Below are 21,517 nucleotides of genomic sequence, written 5' to 3'. Positions count from 1 at the left end.
GTGCTTCGCCAGGTGTGCTGTGGTCAGTTACTAGGGGACCTCGACGCAGCACACAGGATCCACCTTCCATTTGTCAAACCTGCTCAGGGAAGGAAAGCCCCATAACTACAGGGAGAGAGTTTGCATATGTGGGCCTTGGCTTTATTTTTGTCCTCCTATTTTTAGTTCTGGCCTTATAGGGCATTTATGGCCAAATTTTAGCAATCCTTGTTTCCATGTACGTCTTTCACATATTTTCTAGCTCAGTCATCGTTGAACCCTGCATGTGAAGCAAAATTCTTTAATTGTTAAAACAACAGTATGAGCAAGGCTGCCTTTCTGTTGCACCAACAATGCCAAAGCCTTCAACTGTAAGTGAATACCTCTGTGTCCACAAGGCACCGCATCTCTGGGCTGCAAAATGAGATCAGGAAGGAGGAGACCAGAGTTTGTATTTTATCGAGAAACTCATGTTTGTAAATTAAGTCCGGTGTTTTCTATACTCTTTGAAGAGTACGTGTATTTGCAACAAAAGAAAAGCTTGGCTCTCGTTGCCCTTCAAAGCAGCTTACAGCTCTGTCCTCGTTTTAATTTATGAAGATTCTAAGAGATCAACCTGAGATGGCATCGCAAGAAACCAGTGAAACAGGTTTGAGGTGACCTGAAAACTCTGAACCTTCTGCAGAGTCCTTAGGAACTGAACCAGAATTATCCGTCCTTATACACCAGTTCTTAATCTGGGTTAAGAAATTGAGATTTGGGAGCAATTTTATTTTCCCTTTCCCTACATCAGATTACGTTTTTCTGATAGTATAGCTAACGTGAGCAGTGTCATCCCATTGTACAGTTAGGCTTTAAGTTTTATTTTTCTTTTTTATAAATAACACTGATACATTAAAAACAGTAGCTCCAGAAATTTGGGATGTTGACATTCAATTAAAACCATGTTTTTCTGTTGCCTAATAAATATTAATTTACTTTTGAGCAATATAAGAAGTTAAATTATTTTTTACTGTGAATAGATGAATAGAGAGCAGTTTTCACAGAAGCTTATACAATGTCATCAACAAGCCTATGGAAGAAAACCAGACTCTTGATTTCCAGTTCTGTGTTCAACTTACCATCAGTGCTGTTGTTTTTCAGTAGATTTGTAAACCCCAGAAACTAATGAATTATAGTGGTTAGATATTAAAGTTTTTTGAACCAAGTTTTAAAAGTAGGAAATTTCTGTGTAAAAATCACTGTCTCTAGTTCCTCTTAAATCAGAAAATCTGGTGGCACTGTGCGGTGGGTCCCAGCGTGAAGTCTCAGGGCACTGCCCCTCCTGACTGGCTGGGGCTCCCCCTGACTTGCCCTGACTCTTTGGCTCCTCCCAGTCTGCAGTCCCTGCCCAGTAGGCCCATCTCTGGGGCTCCCGTTTGTAGCCAGAGTTGGCTCTGTTCTGTCTTCTACTTGTCATAGTCCCATTGGTTGATATTTACATGAAAACAGCCTTTCCCTCTCTGATTTTCTCACCTCCTTGCCCTGATTTTTACATTGTGTTTTTATCTTCCTTTTAGAAATATGAAACTGAGGCAGAGAGAAATGAAGAGAGGCAAAATATATTTCTTAGATCACAGAGTAAGCCAGCATCATGGTTTCAAACAAAGCTTAGTGGCAGATTTAAATCTTCAGCATTACCCATGAACATATGTAAATGCCTTTATTCATAGCTAAACTAAAAAGCAAACAAAATGAAATGTTTGATTTTGGCTTTTTCATATGCATGATACTGACTTTTTTTGCACTGTGTTGAATTAGAAAGTTATGTGTAATTTTTTTTTATTTACTTTAGGAAGTCTGTTTACTGTTAAAAGAAACCATTGATTCAAGAGTGAAGGAGTACTTACAAGTTCGTAAACAGCACAGGCCATCAGATACAGAATTCACAAGATCCAATCCCTTGTCCTTAAAAGGTAGGCACGAACTACTTTGATTTCGGATAAAATTTCTGCTTTGTAGAGATGGCAATTATGTTTGACTCTGACTGTCAGAGTCAGAGTTGTGTTGTTGTGTAGTGATACATTTTAAAAATACAGCCTAATGAATATGCTTTGTTTGGGTAAAGAAAATTAATCAAAAAGCCCTAAAGGGCTTTTAATGGTAGGCAAAATATATAAAAATAGAAAATACAACATTCCTAAGGAAACTATAAATTCTTTAAAGGATTTTTTTTTGACAAGTAGTCTTGCAAATAGATTTGCAATAATACTTAATTTGGGGTTTTATGCTTTTCTAAATGCTTTCATATATGTCACTATCTCAGAGGTTCTCAGCTGGGGGTGGTTCTGCCTCAGGGGACATTTGGTAATGCCTGTGACAGTCTGGATTGTCATACCTGGGGTGGGAGCCATGGTAGAGAGCTGTTGGCCCCTGGTGAGTAGGGGCCAGGAATGCCACTAAACATCCTACAGTGCACAGGGCAGCCCCCTTCCTGCCAACCAGGCAGTGTCCCCCAGATGTCAAGGGCACTGAGGTTGGAATATCCCAACCCCTTACCCTAACACCCTGTTACCCTGAGAATGGTAATATCTTTGAGTTATGGGTGAAGAAGCAGAGGATTGTGAGATTAAGGGGGTTGCTTGAATAAAATGTCATCTTCTTGAGGACCAAGATCATCTCCTGTATCTGGCATCTTCCCCTCCCTTCTCCCCACCCCTGACACTTAGGCTATGCCTAATGCAGAGATTTGGGGATATGAATGAAGGACTTCCCTGGTGGCTCAGACGGTGAAGCGTCTGCCTGCAGTGCAGGAGACCTGGGTTCAGTCCTGGGTTGGGAAGATCTCCTGGAGAAGGAAATGGCAACCCACTCCAGTATTCTTGCCTGGGAAATCCCATGGATGGAGGAGCCTGGCAGGCTACAGTCCATGGGGTCGCAAAAAGTTGGACAGACTGGGCGACTTCACTTTCTTTTACCTTTTCACTTTCAATGGAGGAGGACTTAGATGACAAGTGGCAGAGCCTGACCCTCAGCCCAGTGTTCTCTCCACTCTGTCATCGCTGTGTTTTTTAAACTTTTTAAGTTAGCGTTTCATGGCACTCTGTTGCACAAATACAGTCTACCCCTGTTAATCCTCAGAGGTCAGTACTGCATTGCTGTGAACTAGATTATGCTAATGTAATAGTTCTTTAGGGAAACAACGGTTAACGTCCTCGCCTTTAAAGGCAGACTCAGTCTGCACCGTGTACTTGGGCACAGCTGGTAAGGAGGCAGATAAAGTTTTCTCAACAGAAAGCCTCAAACAAACAGAATTTTCAATCCAAACATATTGTATTAGATGACACTTTGTGGCATTTTGCTTAGGAATAGTTGAAGTCTTGAGAAAAACTGTAGCAGACATGGTGAGTGGCCCTTTGTAACTAACTGAGACGGAAAAGGAGCAGAGAGAGTTCTGAGACCCCAGCTCCACCATGGTCATGGCTTGCTCAGCACCAATTCTCAGGTGGTCCCTGCCCTGGTCTCCTCTCCTCAGTTGAGTTCAGTTCAGTTCAGTCACTCAATGGTGTCCGACTCTTTGCGACCCCATGAATCGCAGCACGCCAGGCCTCCCTGTCCATCACCAACTCTCAGAGTTCAGTGAGACCCACATCCATCTAGTCAGTGATGCCATCCAGCCATCTCATCCTCTGTCGTCCCCTTCTCCTCCTGCCCCCAATCCCTCCCAGCATCAGAGTCTTTTCCAATGAGTCAACTCTTCACATGAGGTGGCCAAAGTACTGGAGTTTCAGCTTCAGCATCATTCCTTGCAAAGAAATCCCAGGGCTGATCTCTTTTAGGATGGACTGATTGGATCTCCTTGCAGTCCAAGGGACTCTCAAGAGTCTTCTCCAACACCACAGTTCAAAAGCATCAATTCTTCTGCGCTCAGCTTTCTTCACAGTCCAACTCTCACATCCACACATGACCACTGGAAAAACCATAGCCTTGACTAGATAGACCTTTGTTGGCAAAGTAATGTCTCTGCTTTTTAATATGCTATCTAGATTGGTCATAACTTTTCTTCCAAGGAGTAAGCGTCTTTTAATTTCATGGCTGCAGTCACTGTCTGCAGTGATTTTGGAGCCCCCCAAAATAAAGCCTGCCACTGTTTCCACTGTTTCCCCATCTATTTGCCATGAAGTGATGGGACCAGATGCCATGATCTTCGTTTTCTGAATGTTGAGCTTTAAGCCAACTTTTTCACTCTCCACTTTCACTTTCATCAAGAGGCTTTTTAGTTCCTCTTCACTTTCTGCCAAAAGGGTGGTGTCATCTGCATATCTGAGGTTATTGATATTTCTCCCGGCAGTCTTGATTCCAGCTGTGCTTCTTCCAGCCCAGCGTTTCTCATGATGTACTCTGCATATAAGTTAAATAAGCAGGACGACAATATATAGCCTTGACGTACTCCTCTCCTCAGAGAAGTGCTAACTGCTCACTCTCCCAGCCTCTCTCCCAGGCGGGGAACTCACAGTGTTCTGACCTCAGGATGAAATCCAGAGCCTTTCTTGGGCTCATGTGGGCAAGAAGTTTGCTTTAAAACAGAAAATTAATCTTACTCTACACACAATTTTAATTTGTTTTTCCCACCTAACATAATGTAAAAGTCCTTGATTCATTTTTGGCTGGGCTGAGCCCCAGGTGTTGCACGGGCTTTTCTCTAGTGGCCCGTGGGCTCCCCTCTGGAGCACTGCACAGGCCTCATTGCAGAGCCTCTCCTGCTGTGGAGCCTGGGTTCTGGGCACATGGGTTCAGGAGCTGCAGTCCCCAGGCTCCAGCACACACACAGGCTCAGTAGTTGTGGCATACTGGGCGTGGTTGCCCAGTGACACGTGGGATCCTCCTGGACCAGGGTTGAACCCATGTTTCTTGCATTGGTGGGTGGATGCTTTACCACTGAGCCACCAGGGAAGCCCTTATAGAAGTCCTTTAAAACATGCATCACCATTTTTAAAATTTAATAGATAAGAAGTGGTGTCACATTCTGGTTTTGGTTTGCATTTCTTTAATAATTAGTGATACTGACCATCTTTACATGTGTTTATTAACTATTTGTGTATCTTTGGAGAATTGTCTGTTGGCCCATTATTTTATTAGGTTGTTGTAGGAGTTCTCTATATGTTCTGGATATTACTCTCTTATCAGATATGATTTGCAAATATTTTCTCCCCTTCCTAGAGAAATGGAGAAAACAAAGCCTTTTCCCATCTTTATAATGTCCTTTGACACAAAAGCATTTTTAATTTTAATGTAACCAGTTGATGTCACATCCATGAAATCATTTCTAGATTCAATGTCATGGAGATTTTCCCTGTTTTTTTCTTCTAAGAGTTTTATGGACTGCTGTTAAATTAGGCCTTTGATTCATTTTGAGTTAACCTTTTATATGGTTTAAGTTCAGGGTCTCACTTCATTCTTTTACTATCCAGTTTTCCTAGTGCCGTTTGTTGAAAAACCTGTCCTTTGCCCCACTGGGTGGCCTCCGCATCATTATTGAAAGTCTAAGTCATTTGACCACAGTCGTAAGAGTTTATTTCTGGGCTCTCTCTTCTATTCCTTTGGTGTGTATGTCTGTCTTTATGCCAGTACCACACTGCTTTGATGACCATAGCTTTGTAGTAAGTTTTGAAATTAAAAAATGTGACTCCTCCAACTTTGTTACCATTTTTCAAGGTTTATTTTGGCCACTTGAGGTCCACATTACTGTTTTTAATAACTACATAGAAGTCCATCAGTTGTCCGCCGTCTGATTTATCATTGGGACATTTAGGCTGAATCTCGTACTTTCGCTGTTGTAAACAGTGGTACAGTGGACATCTTGATGATCTAGATGTTTGCACACTTCAGTTTCTTTATAACATTTCTGTCTGTCTGTCTATTTGACCGTGTCAGGGCTCAGCTGCAGCTGAAGGGTCGCCGTTGCATCACGTGCAGTTTTCCCTCATGCACAGACTCTTTAGCTGTGGTGTGTGGGCTCAGTAGTTGGACTTAGTTGCTCCTTGGCATGTGGGATCTTAGTTCCCCAACCAGGGCTCAAGCCCACGTCCCCTGCATCACCAGGGAAACCCTAGTATTTCTGTTTCATGTTCATACTTTTATTGGTTTGTAAGAGCTCATTAATTAAGGATATTCATACTTTGTGTGATATATATATTGCAAGTAATTTGCCTCTAGCTTGGTTTATTTAACACACAACTACAAATGCGCAGCCTCTTTTTGCCTTCGGGAGCCTCTGAGGCGCACTTGTGGGATGAATGCCAGGCTTCCCTGTCGGGGATTAGTCGTGTGGTTGATGGCTGGATGGAGGCAGGGGCTGCTGATGCAACAGTGTGCTGCTCACTCTTGGGTGGAAAGGCTGTGCAAAGTATCCCTCTTGGAAAGTCACCTCAGCGTGACAGCCCATCTTCTTTCTGCTTCTGGACAGATGGCCTCCGAGCACACCTTCTGCAGCCCACCCCCTATCTGGCCCCCTTTCTGCTGCCTCTGGCCAGTCCTTGGCCCCACCTCGCTGGACACTGGACGCCGCCAGCAGCCCCCTAACTGGTGCCCCTGCGTCTGCTCTGGCTGGTGCGCCCCCTGCGGTCAGCACCCGAGTTAGGGTAAGACCTTCACGTCACAGCCTCATCTTGCATACAAAGCCCTTCAGGCTTTCCCCTGGGCTCCAGGGTGAAGGCTGGTACTCTGAGGTGACCACCTCTGCAGCCTCATCTTGTGCTGCCCATTCCTTCTTTCCTGCTGCAGCACAGTGGCCTCGATCCCTCTCTGGCACTCACCCAGGGGCCTGTGCTGGCATGGGCCCTCCCCATCTCCTTCCACTCTCCACTCCAAGTCCTCCTGTAGGGAAGCGTATCCTTGTCCACAGTCCCCAGGTTCCAGGCCCGCCAGCACCCTGTGCTTTGGTTCACACCATTTGATTCATGTTCATCTCTGCAAATGGGTAAGTCGCCTGAAAACAGGTTCTGCCTCTTTTATGATCTATAGCACATTTTCCGGTTCTTAAGAACTGTTTGTCCAGGTGACGAGTTACATGCATGAATGTAGCTCTCCTCTTCCCAGGAAGGCCAGGACTGCTGCAACTCACCTCTCCTGCCCTGTCTCCTCCCATGGCTTCCCTTTTCTATTTCCTGCAAACCTGCATTTTTGACACCTCTGTGCCTTTATACTTTCGGGTTTCTCTTTTGTCTGGAAAGCTCCTGTTATTCAGCTTTTAAGACCTAGCTCAAATACTTCTTCTCCAAAGTCTCCCTCAGTTTGCTGTCTTCCTTGCTCACAGCACTTTATAACACTGGCCACTGTATTATGACTGTAATGTAATCATTTTGCCTGTGATTTCATTTCTCCCTCTCTTTGGTGGTAAAGATTGAGGGATTGTCACCCCATGGCTTCTTCTTTTTTTTTTTTTTTCCTTCGAATTTCCATGCTGCTTAACTCGAGAGCAGAAACAGACAACTCTGCTTCACCTCATTGCAAACTGTTCATTTCTAAAGGTCAGAGCGTTGTCCACCCATCTCCCCAAGGCTGCCTTCCACAGGGGGCCAAGGCTCATCATCTCCTGAGCCAGGTACACCTGCCAGGATGAAGTGGGCACACACGGTGATGCGCCCATCCAGACTGTTTATTATCAGCATCACTTGGCTGCTCCATAGTCTTACTTTAAATGACTTTTTCCAAAAGCACTTTCAAAGCCCCAAGCCGTAAGGAAAGCCTTGCCTGTTTCCTCCTCAGTGTTCCGTTCGGTGTCTCGTTTGCCCTGAAAACAGAGTTGTTCTTACCGTCTTGGTGGCTTGGGTGAAAGTTGTGTGGTTTTCGCTTTTGTGTAAATTGGCTGTCTTCTCTCATGTGCACGAGTTTCTTACCTTTCTTATTTCCAGATCTGAGTAATGATATTGTGCTTCATCCTGGGGTAGACACTGATGCTGGGTGAACTGAAGTCAGTAGGCTGGTAACTTTGCTGATTACTCTAAAAAAATTAATATGTTTCATGCTCTGAGTTTCATGCTCTAAGTTATCCTTATTAAAACTAACATAAATTACTTTGAGGCCATTTCCTTAATCATAAAATACTGAGGAATACAGAGACTGCTGACAAAAACTCAGTCAGCAAACAGCATAGCATAGACATTTGCCAACAGCGTCATCCTTCTTAAGTCACCTGGAATAACTTCAATTGATTTAGTAAAATTAACGTTGGAAGAAAGTTTTTTTTTTAAGACTTAACTGTCAATTTCTGTCAACTCTACCTCATTAATATTTTTCCTCTTGGCCTTGCCAATATTGGGTGTTACCAGTATCTTTTAATTTTTGCCAGTCTGACAGGCCAAAAATAAAAGAAAAAAAAAACGTCTTGTCCTTTGATTTTTATCTTTCCTTTTTTGTGTTCGTTGACTGAGCTGTGTGTTTGTAGCCCATGCTTACCTTTGTACTGGGGCATTCACCTTTTTCAAGTTTTTCACTTTTTCTCAGTGTCACTTCCGGGTCAAGGCTGTACTTAATCAGCTCTTGAATCACTACCACAACCTTCTGATTTCACTTTCAGTTCATCCACATCTCGCTTCCAAAGTGCTTCTAAAATGACCTTTTGAAAACAAAAATGTGATAATCTTCACTGTAAAGACTTTTGTGGTCAGGAACCTTAGTTGCCTCATGAAAAGAAAAGTGAAAGTGAAGTTGCTCAGTCATGTCTGACTCTTTGCAACCCCATGGACTGTGGCCTGCCGGGCTCTTCTGTCCGTGAGATTCTCCAGGCAAGAGTACTGGCGTGTGTTGCCATTCCCAACCCAGGGATCGAACTCGGATCTCCCACACTGCAGGCAGGTGCTTTGCCTTCTGCCACCAGGGATAGGCTTTGTTTAATTTCATTTCTCCTCGAGGCTAGCTGGCATCAGTCTGGCTCTTCAGTGGAGAAGCTGTTGATTAAAGATAGTATAGATAGTTCACAGGATCTACCTGTGGGAAAGCCAGGCAGCCTGGTTCTGAAGCTGCACAAGACAGCACAGCCTCAGCCTCAAGATGAGGGGCGGAGCTTCCCTGGTGGTTTCAGTGGTTAAGAATCCGCCTTTCAATGCAGGGGCACAGGTTCGATCCTCTGTCAGGTAACTAAGATCCCACATCCCACAAGGCAGCTAAAGCCTGCAAGCCGCAACTAGAGAGAATCCTGCAGGCTGCAGTGAGAGACCCCGAGTGCTGAAACTAAGACCCAAGCAACACAGCCAAATTTAAAAAAGAAAGAAAGAAAGAATCTTATTTTTTAAAAAAGATGGGGGAGAATGGCTTTGGTACATGAGCCCTTTCAGTTGCCATCTATGAAGCTCAGGACTGAGCCTGCAGGAGCGTGGCAGCCTGGCCCATGGCCACGGCACTGTCTTCCTCTGAGCTCACCACAGATCCCATGGCCACATCCCGGTTACCGATGAGCCAGGGAGCCTGAAATGCTTCACTGTTTTTACCTTGGAAAAGTGGGGCTTAACAAAGTATGGGAAGTTACCAAAGCACAGGGAAGATGGTCAGAAGTTTTGGGAAGGTGGAAACGAGTTAGCGAGGTCCCCTGAAGGTTTCGTGTTGGCTTCCTTCTTCATAAACTTCTGAGCAATGATGAGCTTTTGCAAGAACACAGCTTTCCCAACTACAGGTGAAATATGCTCAGTACCCCCTCCAAGAAAGAGAAGCCAAGTCTCACATCTGAGCTCCACACCCGAGATTTCTGTGTGATATTTATTCCTCTTTCCCATCATTCAGAACCCATATTGGTTTATTTATTGGCTAAATGATGAAGCTAACTATTGCCAACATACCTCGAATAAAAAGCCAAAAAACTTGCTTAATATGTGAATATATACGTGGTGCAGCAAGGAAGACAGTTTAGGAAGATGCTACCGTTCTAACTTCTATGGTCAGTTACATGAAATAAATGGTTGGTGTTTATATCTTCCTACTTGTACTTTTATTTCATATTCCCTTTGTCTTTAGGCAGTAATTCAGCTGATCAGGACTCTTTACTTGGCAAGGTGACTGACATCTTCCTTCCTAAGGGGTTTGAGCCCTCAGTGGTTCTGCCTTTTTGAGGCTGCCATTTGTTATTTTTCAGTCACTCAGTCGTGTCTGACTCTTTGCGACCCCATGGATTGCAGCACGCCAGGCTTCCCTGTCCTTCACCATCTCCCAAAGCTTGCTAAAACTCACATCCATTGAGTCGGTGATGCCATCCAACCATCTCATCCTCTGTTGTCCCCTTCTCCTCCTGCCTTCAATCTTTCCCATCATCAGGATCTATTCTAATGAGGCATCTCTTTGCATCAGGTGGCCAAAGTACTGGAGCTTCAGCATCTGTCCTTCCAATGAATATTCAGACTGATTTCCTTTAGGCTTGATTGATTTGATCTCCTTGCAGTCCAAGGGACTTTCAAGAGTCTTCTCCAACACCACAGGTCAAAAGCAGCAATTCTTTGGCCCTTAGCCTTCTTTATGGTCCAACTCTCACATCCATACATGACTACTGGAAAAACCATAGCTTTGATTAGATGGACCTTTGTTGGCAAAATATTGTCTCTGCTTTTTAATATGCTGTCTAGGTTGGTCATAGCTTTTCTTTGAGGAGCAAGCATCTTTTAATTTCATGGCTGCAGTCACCATTTACAGTGATTTTGGAGCCCAAGAAAATAAAGTCTCTCACTGTTTCCATTGTTTCCCCATCTATTTGCCATGAAGTGATGGGGCCAGATGCCATGATCTTAGTTTTTTAAATGTTGAGTTTTAAGCCAACTTTTTCACTCGCCTCTTTCACTTTCATCAAGAGGCTCTTTAGTTCCTCTTCACTTTCTGCCCTAAGGATGGTGTCATCTGCATATCTGAGGTTATTGATGTTTCTCCCTGCAGTCTTGATTCCAGCTTGTGCTTCATCCAGCCCAGCATTTCACATGATGTACTCTGCATATAAGTTAAATAACCAAAGTCACAATATACAGCCTTGACATACTCCTTTCCCAACCTGGAAGCAGTCCATTGTTCCATATCCAGTTCTAACTATTGCTTCTTGACCCGCATACAGGTTTCTCAGGAGGCAGGTAAGGTGGTCTGGTATTCCTATCTCTTGAATAATTTTCCACAGTTTGTTGTGATCCACACAGTCAGAGGCTTTAGCGTAGTCAATGAAGCAGAAGAAGATGTTTAGTTTTTGCTAACTTTTAGCACTGGATGCACTCTGCTTGGTCACACCCATTGTATTGTATGTTACCTGTATACCTTGTGTGTTACCTGTATACCTGGTTGCTTCTTTTGTACACCATGGACCAGCATTTCAACCCCACTTTGGTCTGTTTGTCTAACGTGATGAAAGAGGTCTAATGTAATTCACCCTCCATGGCTGGCCATCTCCTGCCATGTGAGAGTTGGTGGTGAGTCTCAGATTAGTTGCATTTGGCAGGGCTCAGCCTCAGTGCATGTAAGTCTGTGTTGTTGAGCCCAAGTGTAATATTCATCCTTGCCATTGTGGCCACCTCCCTTATGAATCCTTGAGCAGCTACTTTGGCCCCTGTGAGAAGAGGCTGGCCAGCGCCCTTGGGGCAGGCTATCTGGTCCAGCTTATTATGAGATCCTCTTGCTGGGGCCTTTCAGAGAACGTTCACATCAGATCCAGATATTCTCACATGCTGGCTAACTTTTCCCCAGGTGTCCCTGTCCCAGCGTTTCTGTCCGTTGCAGAGTAAATCTTTTCCAGTCTTATGCTCAACACCGAGAAGACATTTTCACAGAGCTGCCCAGCCCTTTGTGAGATGACCTGAAGCCAGTTTCTGTTATCCCCCTCTGATGGGTTACAGTGGCAGTCAGAAACTCCAAGACTTAGCACTGTCTCAGAGCCAGTGTCTAGTCATCCTCAAAAGCTCTGGTATTTCCCTTTTATCACTGTTGTTCGTGTTTAGTTGCCCAGTCATGTCCGAGTGGACCATAGCCTGCCAGGCTTCTCTGTTCATGGGATTTCCCAGGGAAGACTACTGGAGTGGGGTGCCATTTCCTTCTCCAGGGGATCTTCCTGACCCAGAGATTGAACCTGTGTCTCCTGTATTGGCAGGTAGATTCTTTACCACTGAACCACCCGGGAAGGTTTTCTCACTGTGCAAATTCCCTGGTAAACAGTTGCAGACCCGAAAGGGAACATTACAGAACAGACTTGCAATATTTTTGAGGATTTCCTATCAGCTTGGCACTGTAGCCTGACTGACAGGCCCCAGAACGTCGCACCATCTCCCTCTGGCCTTGGCGTGTGCTGTCTCCTCCCCTGACACCCTTCTCCTCACCCGCCCCTGGGCTCGCTCTGCATCGCCCTGCAGGCTTGTTCTTCCCGTCGTTTCCCTCCGGGAGCCTTGTCTGGCTCCGGGCGTCTTCTGTCTCAGGGAGCTTTTCCCCCATCTTTTGGCATCCTGGCCAGTGGCATGCTCATCACTCCCTTCTCCTGGGCGGGGGTTCTCCCGACAATCACTCGGCAGGAGGACACATGGTAGAGGCAGTGAAGGAATGAGCAGAGGCTGCACTCAGCGGTGTTTGTTGGCCCTGGCTTCGTGCTCTGCTTCCGTCACGGCATCTGTTGCCCCTTCATCAGAAGGCAGGTGAAAGCAGCCTGGGGGTTACAAACTGTTAGTGTTCCACAGTTGGTCTTAAGAAAGGCAAAACCACATCCTGTGCCATCCTAAGAGGAGCCGCGGTATTTTCTGTCCTTTCTGAGGAGAGCTGCCCTCCGGCCCCGCCCATCCCAGGTGACCTCCAGCATCACTGCTCGTCCTAGTTACTGTTTCTGCGCGTCAGCCTGCTGGGCGCCAGCGCTGTGCTGGGACTCCCGTGTACCCACGGTGGATGCTCAGGGCTCCCCTTTCTAGCAGCGTCCTTCCCCTTGGTTCTGAGGATGAGAACCACTCAGCATTCAAGCAACTTGGCCCAGCTCCGATGACTGGCAAGTGTCAGGGGCATCTGACAACATGGCTGTCAGGGTGCCAGCTTCTGTTCACTACTCTGGCGTCTCTGTTGCCGTGGCAGGACTGTGTGTGTCTGTTTTCTCTTTTAGTACATTTTCCCTCTAATCATGAAAACAAAGCTGTGTTGAACCATGTGGAAGCCAGGAATAGCGTTCTACTTGACCTACTATGTGGGAATCTTTGTTTTAGATTTTTCCCCCCTCCTCTCTTGTTCACAAGGTAGAAGAGGAGAAAGCAACTCCAAAAGAGGGCTCATCTTCTAGCTCCAAGCACTTACCTCAGTGCGTTGTCTAACTGTTCAGTACACTTTTGTGTTTGTAGGGCAATTTTTTTTTTTTTTTTTACTGCCATTGTTCCATTCTGTGTAACCTTTTTCTTGCAGTTAACATCTAAGAAACCCAGTCCTTTGGAAAATGCCATAAAATAAATTAAATTTTCCTGGGCACTGTGGTTTCTGTCTGCCTTGGCTTTTGATTTGGCTTTTCTTCTAAGCTGAATGCTCCTCTAAAAATCTTAGCTTGAATCTCCAGCCAAAGTGTGTAGCTTGCTCTCCTATGGCATCCGAGGCATCTTCCTCGAATGTTCAGGGCTGGGTGGCCAGGCCCCCTCCCTTCGTCTGCACCCACGCAGCATCCCCAGGGGTGCTTGGAGGAGGGCACTTTACCACCATGTTAGGAAATCAGCGGGTGTTCATACTACAGGAGGAGCACAAGAAAAAGACGAGAATTGCCAAAACAAGCAAGTTCTTCCTATTCTTCCCTCCGCCTGAAAAACGCTCCCCTCTTTCCCCAACGACCGAGGTGCTGTCCCCGCCAAAGAAAGCTTTCCCCCTGCTCCCCCGACACAGGCCTCATTGTGAGCCATGCTCCCCATGTCCCCAGGAGCACACATTCATCTTTGTGCTGTTTGTTTGGGTTTGTATTTATTTTCCCAGCCATTGAAAAACAGCACCTTTTCCTATTTAAAAGAAATTTTAGAAGCAAAACCCTTTTCCCTTTGAGCCCAGCGCTTCCTCCGTATAAACCATCAGACATTTTTAGTGTTAGTTGCTCAGTCATGTTCTACTCTTTGGGACCCCATGGACTGTAGCCTGCCAGGCTTCTCTGTCCATGGGATTCTCCAGACAAAATACTGGGGTGGGCTGCCATTCTGTCTCCAAGGGGTCTTCCCAGCCCAGGGATTGAACCTGGAACTTCTACACTGCAGGCAGATTCTTTACCGTCTGAGCCACCAGGGAAAGCCTTCAGCGAGGACAGTGAAGGCTTGCTCTCTGAGACACCATCCTCACACACTCACGTTGCTATCCTTTCCTTATACATTAGGGACAGTGAACATGACTGTCTTTCTGATAGCTCTTAGCCCTGGTGAAGCACAGACCCTGGGCGGAAAGCCCACCTTAGACGTCACCTCGGCCTGTATTACCACCCGCCCCTGCCCGTCAGCCACGGCCTGGGGCTGTGGGCGCCGTTAGCACTGCACTGAAAGGGTGCCTCTGACTTGGAGGGAGGAACCGGGCACCCGTGTGGTTTTACAGACAGTAAAACCGCACCACAGAGTTTCAAAGATCTGTCGTTCTGCTAAATATCCTTAATATTGAGACATTGTTTTTTTTTCCTATTCACAGATCTTTACAATAGAAATGGGTTTCCCTAGATGTGTCCTAGGGCACCGTGGCAACATGTGTTTTCTCTTTACACATGTGTTTAAATAGCTTTGGTTATTATTTACATTTCTTCCCATAATGTACTCCATCAAAACATTTGCTCGGCTTTCATCCACATGTGAGAAGCTCACCAGGGCAATAATGGAAGCCAGTGCCCGTAAGGCCTTTGGGGAATGTGCCACAATTCCAGCAGAAATGACTTTTTCCTGGAACTGGAAATTTGTAAAACTTGGTTTTACACTTTTTACCAAAAGTGTGCTAAAGCCGCCCTGGTAGCACGAGAGGCTCTGCATCTTCAAAAGCTGGGGAGACTGGGCCAACCATTTTTGCAATAAATGGAAAGAAAGGCAAAATCTGTGAACTTTTACACATTATGTTTCCACTTGTTATGGTTACCTGTTGTGGACATTGCTTAAGTTGTAGTAACTTTTCTTTTATTTTTAATTTTATAAGAAATTAAAACACACAGAAAAAACTAATATGCAAAGCTTTGAAATATATAATATAATATAAATATAATATAATATAAAAGCTTCGAAAAACTTAGGATTCTTTTCACCACATCAGGAGGTTGTCGAGTACCAATTTGAACTACCTAGAAGACCTTTCCGTTAGTATAAACTTGATTAAATGGACCCTGCTGGCTGGTGCGTCAGCTGCTTCCCCCCGTGCACCCTGGCCTTCTTTCAGAAGCCCCTGCCGGCACATAGGAGATGCAGTGATTTCTCCCTCATACAGCAAAGTCTGAGTTGCCATTAGAAGATGTGCTCAGTCACTCAGTTGTGTCTGACTCTCTGTGACGCCATGGACTGAAGTCCATCAGTCTCCTCTGTCCATGGGATTCTCCAGGCAAGAACACTGGAGTGGGTTGCCATTACCTCCATGGGATCTTCCCTACCCAGGGACTGAACCCATGTCTCCTGTGTCTCCTGCCTTTGCAAGCAGATTCTTTACCACTGAGCCACCTGAGGTGCCATTGCTGAGGTTTAAATTACTATGCCGGTTCCATTGGGGCTTTTCTGGTGATGCAACCCCTGGCTTAGTGGTAAATAATCCGCCTGCCAAGGCAAGAGACTCAGGTTCAATCCCTGGGTTGGGAAGATCCCCTGGAGAAGGGAATGGCAACCCACTGCAGTATTCTTGCCTAGAAATCCCGTGGACAGAGGATCCTGGCGGACTGCAGTGCATGGAGTTGCAAAAGAGCAACTTAACAGCAACAGCAAACCCCATGTTTACTTTTGAGTTTGCTTGGGCTGGTTCACTTTCTGCTTCCAAATTTCTTCATATTCAGAAACTGGGAAGTGCAAAACAACTTTACCAAATCCCCTGGGACTCTTATGATTCTAGAAAGATCTTTGTCATCAGATGGTGGTTGCAAGACTTCTTTAAGGAGTTCTCAATTGGCTGAGAGCCCAGCCCATTAATCAGCTTTATGAAGACGGACCATGTATTAACTAGAGCTTCCAAAGATGCGTCCTCCTTGGTGGCAGGTGGGACTGGCTGGCTTCCTGCCCTGTTGGAGAGCCACCTGCCACTGATGAGAGGAGTGGGATTGCACCATTCTGTGAGTGAGCTGTCTGTTCTGCCACAGTATTTCTAATGGTGACAGCTGGATGGGGGGGCCTGAAGTTCTCATGGTTTACCCAGGGAAAACTATGGTTTTTCCCTTGCATGTTGCAAATATGGCCCTTGGGACACTTGCCTTGTATTATTCAAATGGTTTGGCTGTCACATTGTGTGTGTATGTGTGTGTGTGTGTGTGTTCAGGTGACAGTTGGGGGTCAGAGGAGATAGTGAGACGCACCCCTACTAAAAAAGCTGAATTTTCCTTTGGCAAATCCCAGATAAAATCTTAAAGAGTGACAGCCTCTCCTGAGTTTGACATATACTAATGAGGAAAGTTCTCCTCCCCTACCCCCCCACCCCTCTCCACCCCCCGCTCCTCAGAAGGCAGTGGCCGTTTCTCACAGAGGTTGCATATAATTTGTTAATGTGTGGGATGACAAGGTATAGTGGAAACTGTTTACCTTGGCATGTACTGTGCATTTCTTGGGAGTTTTATGTCCATTGCCCTGTAGCAATAGCCTTCCTATGTCTGGGAAGCACTTATGGCATTTACCAGCTTGTCTGTTCCCTTCAAATTCTTTTCCTTTGGCCAGAACTTCTGATCACAATGCCAAGATTTTACAACTTGTCGCAATTGAGTTTCACATCACTAATATTAATAGCCACTGGGAAGCTCCAGAGAGAAAGCAGATAGTAGTTATCTGACTGACTAAATGTCTGTAAGAATCCTTTGACTTTGAAGGACACAGAGGGCACGTGAAGAGGCTCTGTCTAGTGGAGGGGAGCACGCAGGGGTTTTGTGTTTGGGACTGGGAGCTGATAATTAGTTATCTTGGGAATTTGGGGGACGGTAACCCAAGTGATGATTAAAAGCTGGAGTGCTTTCGTTCTCAAATTCCCTAACACGACACCCTTTTATTCAGAATAAAGATGGAGAATCTAAAATGATGGTTGTTGCAGTGGTTGTTTTCAGCTTACTACTGCAGTTGTTTGCAATGAAGACAATTTTATATTCACTGAAATGTATAATATATGAACTGGGCAGAGTGTACCCACTCCCTTTGGTACAGGAGACATTTATATCACCTCTAAATGAATCCACCGCAGGTTTCTGAGGGAGGTGGATGTTCATGAAGCATTGCAAACCCCTGGGCTATTCCCAGGGAGTTGAGGAGAGGCACATTTAATACCTGCTCAGCCACACTTAATTGTGGAGCTGGTTTATATTTGTTGTTGCAGTGCAGTGCTGTTATTACTTAGAGCCTAAACTCCAATCAGCTTCAAATGGATCTCAGCTATTTGATCATAAACTATTTCACTAATGGGAAACTTGGCTTAACCTATTGTGTGGAATGTCTTGAGAAAGTCATCCATGTCTACATTAAGCAAAACCCAGACTAGCTCCACACGACCTCATACCTAAAAAATGAATCCCTGGGAAGAGATGCTGGTTTTAACTTTGAGGCCAAGTTCTGGGGTCATAGGTTGGTGTGTATGTGCTCGTAAGTGTGTATGTTTGTGTGTTTCCGTGTGTCTTTAATGCATAATATAGATATATATAAACCCACAAATATAAGCTGCTGCTAGAGAAAATAAAAAGTTACAAGGCCTGAAAGGAGACACCAAAAATATGATTTCCGTCCAAATATTTGTAGGAATTTTACTTAATTGCAACCAGAAGTCTGACCTGGAAGTGTAGTGTTTTGACCTCCTAGCTGTCTGGTTTCCTATTTGCAGTGTTTCACTCTCCCCCAGCTGTGAGAAAATATATTTTACACGGTTTTAACCCTGTGTATTCTTAGAAACACTGAAGTAGGAATTATTCTCCTGGGGGAAGAGAAATTCTCATTATTTACAAGAATGACTCGTAAAGGTTTCTTTTAAATAGAAAACATTTTTGAAACACTTAGCAAATCTTTCTCTGTAAGATATGTTTGAAAATAAAACAGCTTCTGGATTTCCTTTCAAGGTAATGTGAACTTCTGGGAGACTATAAGATTATTGCGATGTGTCGGTTTATCCTCATTTTAGTAAAATACTGTTTAATAACAAAAGTGTACGCTTTAGGAATAGTTCTCTCGTGAAGAGGCTTTTTTCCAGTTCTAGCTTATTAAATCTTTTGTTCCTAGCCTTTTAGAAAAGTAAAAATAGGGCTGAATAAACTTTGGGAGGCTGTAGTGGTGTTTGGTATTCTAATGGGCCAAAAGACAACACTGCCTTGTAGTTAGGGTGACTTAGGTCTAGGAGGCCTACTGTTGAAAAACTGTAGAATTGACACATCCATTGCTCATAGAGGCATTTGCTGAATATAGCAAGATGATGGAGAATGTTGTTTCTGTGTAGCCTTAGAGAGTTTGCCTCAGACTTCATGGATTTAAGAGTGAGAAACACTGACAGTTCCCATCCATTTAGCTCAAGAACATTTCATCCCATGCTCCTTTTTTGTTTTTTTTAATAATAGCTTTCTTGAGATATAATTCATATACCAGGTGATTCACTCATTGGACATAAACGATCCAGTGGTTTTTGTATATTCAAAAAGCTGTGCAACCATAACCAGAAAACATCTGAGAACATTTTCATCACCCAGTGAAGCCATTACCCACCGTCTCACCCAACACCCGTCTTGCCGTCAGCAATTGCCGTTTCTATCGCTTTGCTTAGTCTGGACCTTTCGTATAAGCTGAATCATACAATATGTTGTTTTTGTTAACTGGCTTTTTAAATGTATCATGATGTTTTCCAGGTTCTTCCATGTTGTAGCATTTATCAGTAGTAGTTCTTTTTACTGTCAAAATAGTCTGTGGTATGGCTATATCACATTCATTTATTTGTTCATTGGTTGATGGACATTTCTGTTGTTTCAACTATTTGACTATTAGGAATAATGCTGGTATGAACATTTGTATAGGTTTTTGAGTGGATATTTATTTTAAATTCTTGTGAGTATATACCTAAGAATGGAGTTTCTAGGTTATTTTATACCTCTGTATTTAGTGCACTGAACTTTCAGCCTGTTTTTCAAAGTGGCTGTACCATTTTATATTCCCACCAGAAGTGTAAGAGGGTTCCATTTTCTCCACATCCTGTCAGCACTTGTTATTATCTGTCATTCTGATTATAGCCATCCGAGTGGATGTGAATGGAATAGCAAATGGCAACCCACTCCAGTACTCTTGCCTGGGAAATCCTGTGGACAGAGAAGCCTGGCGGGCTACAGTCCATGGGGTCCCAAAGGGTTGGACACGACTGAGTGACTAGACAACAACAAACGGATGTGAAGTAGTATCTCGTGGTTTTGATTTCCATTTTCCTGATGGTTAATGATGTTTTCCATCTGTTCAGATACTTGTTGGCCATGTGAATATTTTCTTGACAAGATATCTTTTCAAATCCTTTGCCTATTTTTTAAAACGAGTTGCCTTTGTATTAGTGAGTTTTTATAAGAGTTCTTTACATATTTGAGATACAAATCCTTTTTCAGATATATGATTTGCAAAATTTTTCTCGTTGTCTAAGGATTGTCCATTCACTTTCTAAATGGTATCCTTTGAAACACTTAAAGTTTTAAATTTTGATGATGTCCAATTTATCTGTTTTTTTTTCTTTTCATTGCTTGTCCCTTTAATATCATATCCAAGAAGCAATTACATGAAGCCTGTGAACATTTACAAGTATCTATTTTTTAAGACTTAATAGTTTTGCCTCTTACATTTAGCTGATTAACCCATTTTGAATTAATTTTGTATACAACATGATGTATGGGTTCAACTTCATTTCTTTTACATGTGGATATCTAGTTGTCCCAGTACCATTTACTGAAAAGATTATTCTATCTTCATTTAATTGTATTGGCAGCCTTGTCGAAAATCAGCTGACAGTAAATAAGAGGGTTCATTTCTGGACTCTCGATTCTATTTCTGTTCATTTGTCTTTATGCCAGTGTTGCACTATTTTAATTACGATAGCTTTGTAGTAAATTTTAAATCATCCCCCCGTTCTTTTAAAGAACTATTTTCTTGTCTTCCCAGCAAGGTTAGAGCTGACATTTACTGGTCAGGATCAAGACTCTGTTTTAACCTAGTCAGTGTAAGCACCATTTTAAATTACTGTAAGCAATTGTTTTGACAATTGTTATAAAACAATTGTTTTAAGAATCATTATAAAACCTGACTTTAAATGAATTAATTAAATATTATTGATTCTGCCAGGGTTTTAAATTAAACTCTTTCACAAATGTATCAACTCCAGTTACTCCATTTTAATCAAATCAATGAAGAGAAAAGTGATTCTTGTTATAGTCAAGGTCTTCGTATTAATGGGAAAACCTCGGGGTTATCAGTATTCGTAAGGCATGGCTGGGGACACGCATGAGTCTCAGTCACTCTCATTAAAATCCTTTACTTTAGGTTGTAAAGTTGACTGTGACTTAAAGTCTGGTCTCCTTTGCTTATCTGTCCAGCCTCATCCTTCATCCCTTTCCTTCTGTGCATTTTGAACCCTGCCCACCAGCATCCCCAGGAGCCACCAGGAGTGGCCTGTGGTTTTACACAGACGTGGGTGCAATGCCCCCCACCCATCCTCAGTCCTCCTAGTGGAATCCGCCTGACGCTTCCACACTCTGCCTGGATGTTCTTGGGGGAGGTTCCTTGGGGATCTCCCTCCTCCCAGATGAATCTGTTTGTTCTACCCTTTGTTTCATTAGACACACCCTTTCTTGGCACCCGCAGTTCCTGCAGCATCTGTTGTTGCCCTTCATGGTCCTTCTCCTCTGTCTCTTCTTTGGGGTAGATGTAGGAGCAGCAGGGCTTGGATGCCTCTGGTTTGAGTATTACTGTTAGAGGAACAGCTTTTGACAGAACAGCATATATATATATATATATATACACACACACACATGTATATTTCCTATTCATGTTGGTCCCTATAACTCCTCTTCCGCAGTCATTTTCGGTAGAATGCCTTGAGACTATGGGGAAACTCCAGTGTGCTGCCAGCCTGCACCTGCATGACAGCTCATCAGTGTGATGTGTACTGTCATGTTCAACTTCTGTTACATGACTAACAGAATTTCTGGGCAAAGATGAGCATTCCAAGCTTGTTTAACCCTGATGGCCTTACTGCCATTTCCAAGGAATCTCTGATTTTTACTAAGTTCAGTAAAGTTTTTGTTGGTTGGTTTGTTAAAAAAACTGTATTTTGAGAAGGGAGCTGAGAAAAAGTTGACCCTTGCTCCACTGCCTTGAGAGGGGATTTTAATGGCGGGAATGAGCAGAGTGGAAGGGCAGACACAGGTGGATGGGAAAGAAATGGGCCTCAGAGCTTG

At 44.0% G+C, this 21,517-nt stretch overlaps 1 protein-coding gene across 1 annotated transcript in view; it reads left to right on the top strand.

The window, feature by feature from the left end:
• SLX4IP (SLX4 interacting protein) overlaps positions 1–21,517 on the top strand; it is a 216,969-nt gene that overhangs the window by 144,091 nt on the left and 51,361 nt on the right. Inside the window, 1 exon segment of the mRNA XM_070381976.1 lies at positions 1,814–1,934. Coding sequence (XP_070238077.1) covers positions 1,814–1,934 — 121 coding nt within the window.

Source organism: Bos mutus, chromosome 13 (genome assembly GCF_027580195.1).
Source record: "Bos mutus isolate GX-2022 chromosome 13, NWIPB_WYAK_1.1, whole genome shotgun sequence".
Lineage (NCBI taxonomy): Eukaryota > Metazoa > Chordata > Mammalia > Artiodactyla > Bovidae > Bos > Bos mutus.
This window is presented reverse-complemented; position numbering and strand designations above follow the sequence as displayed.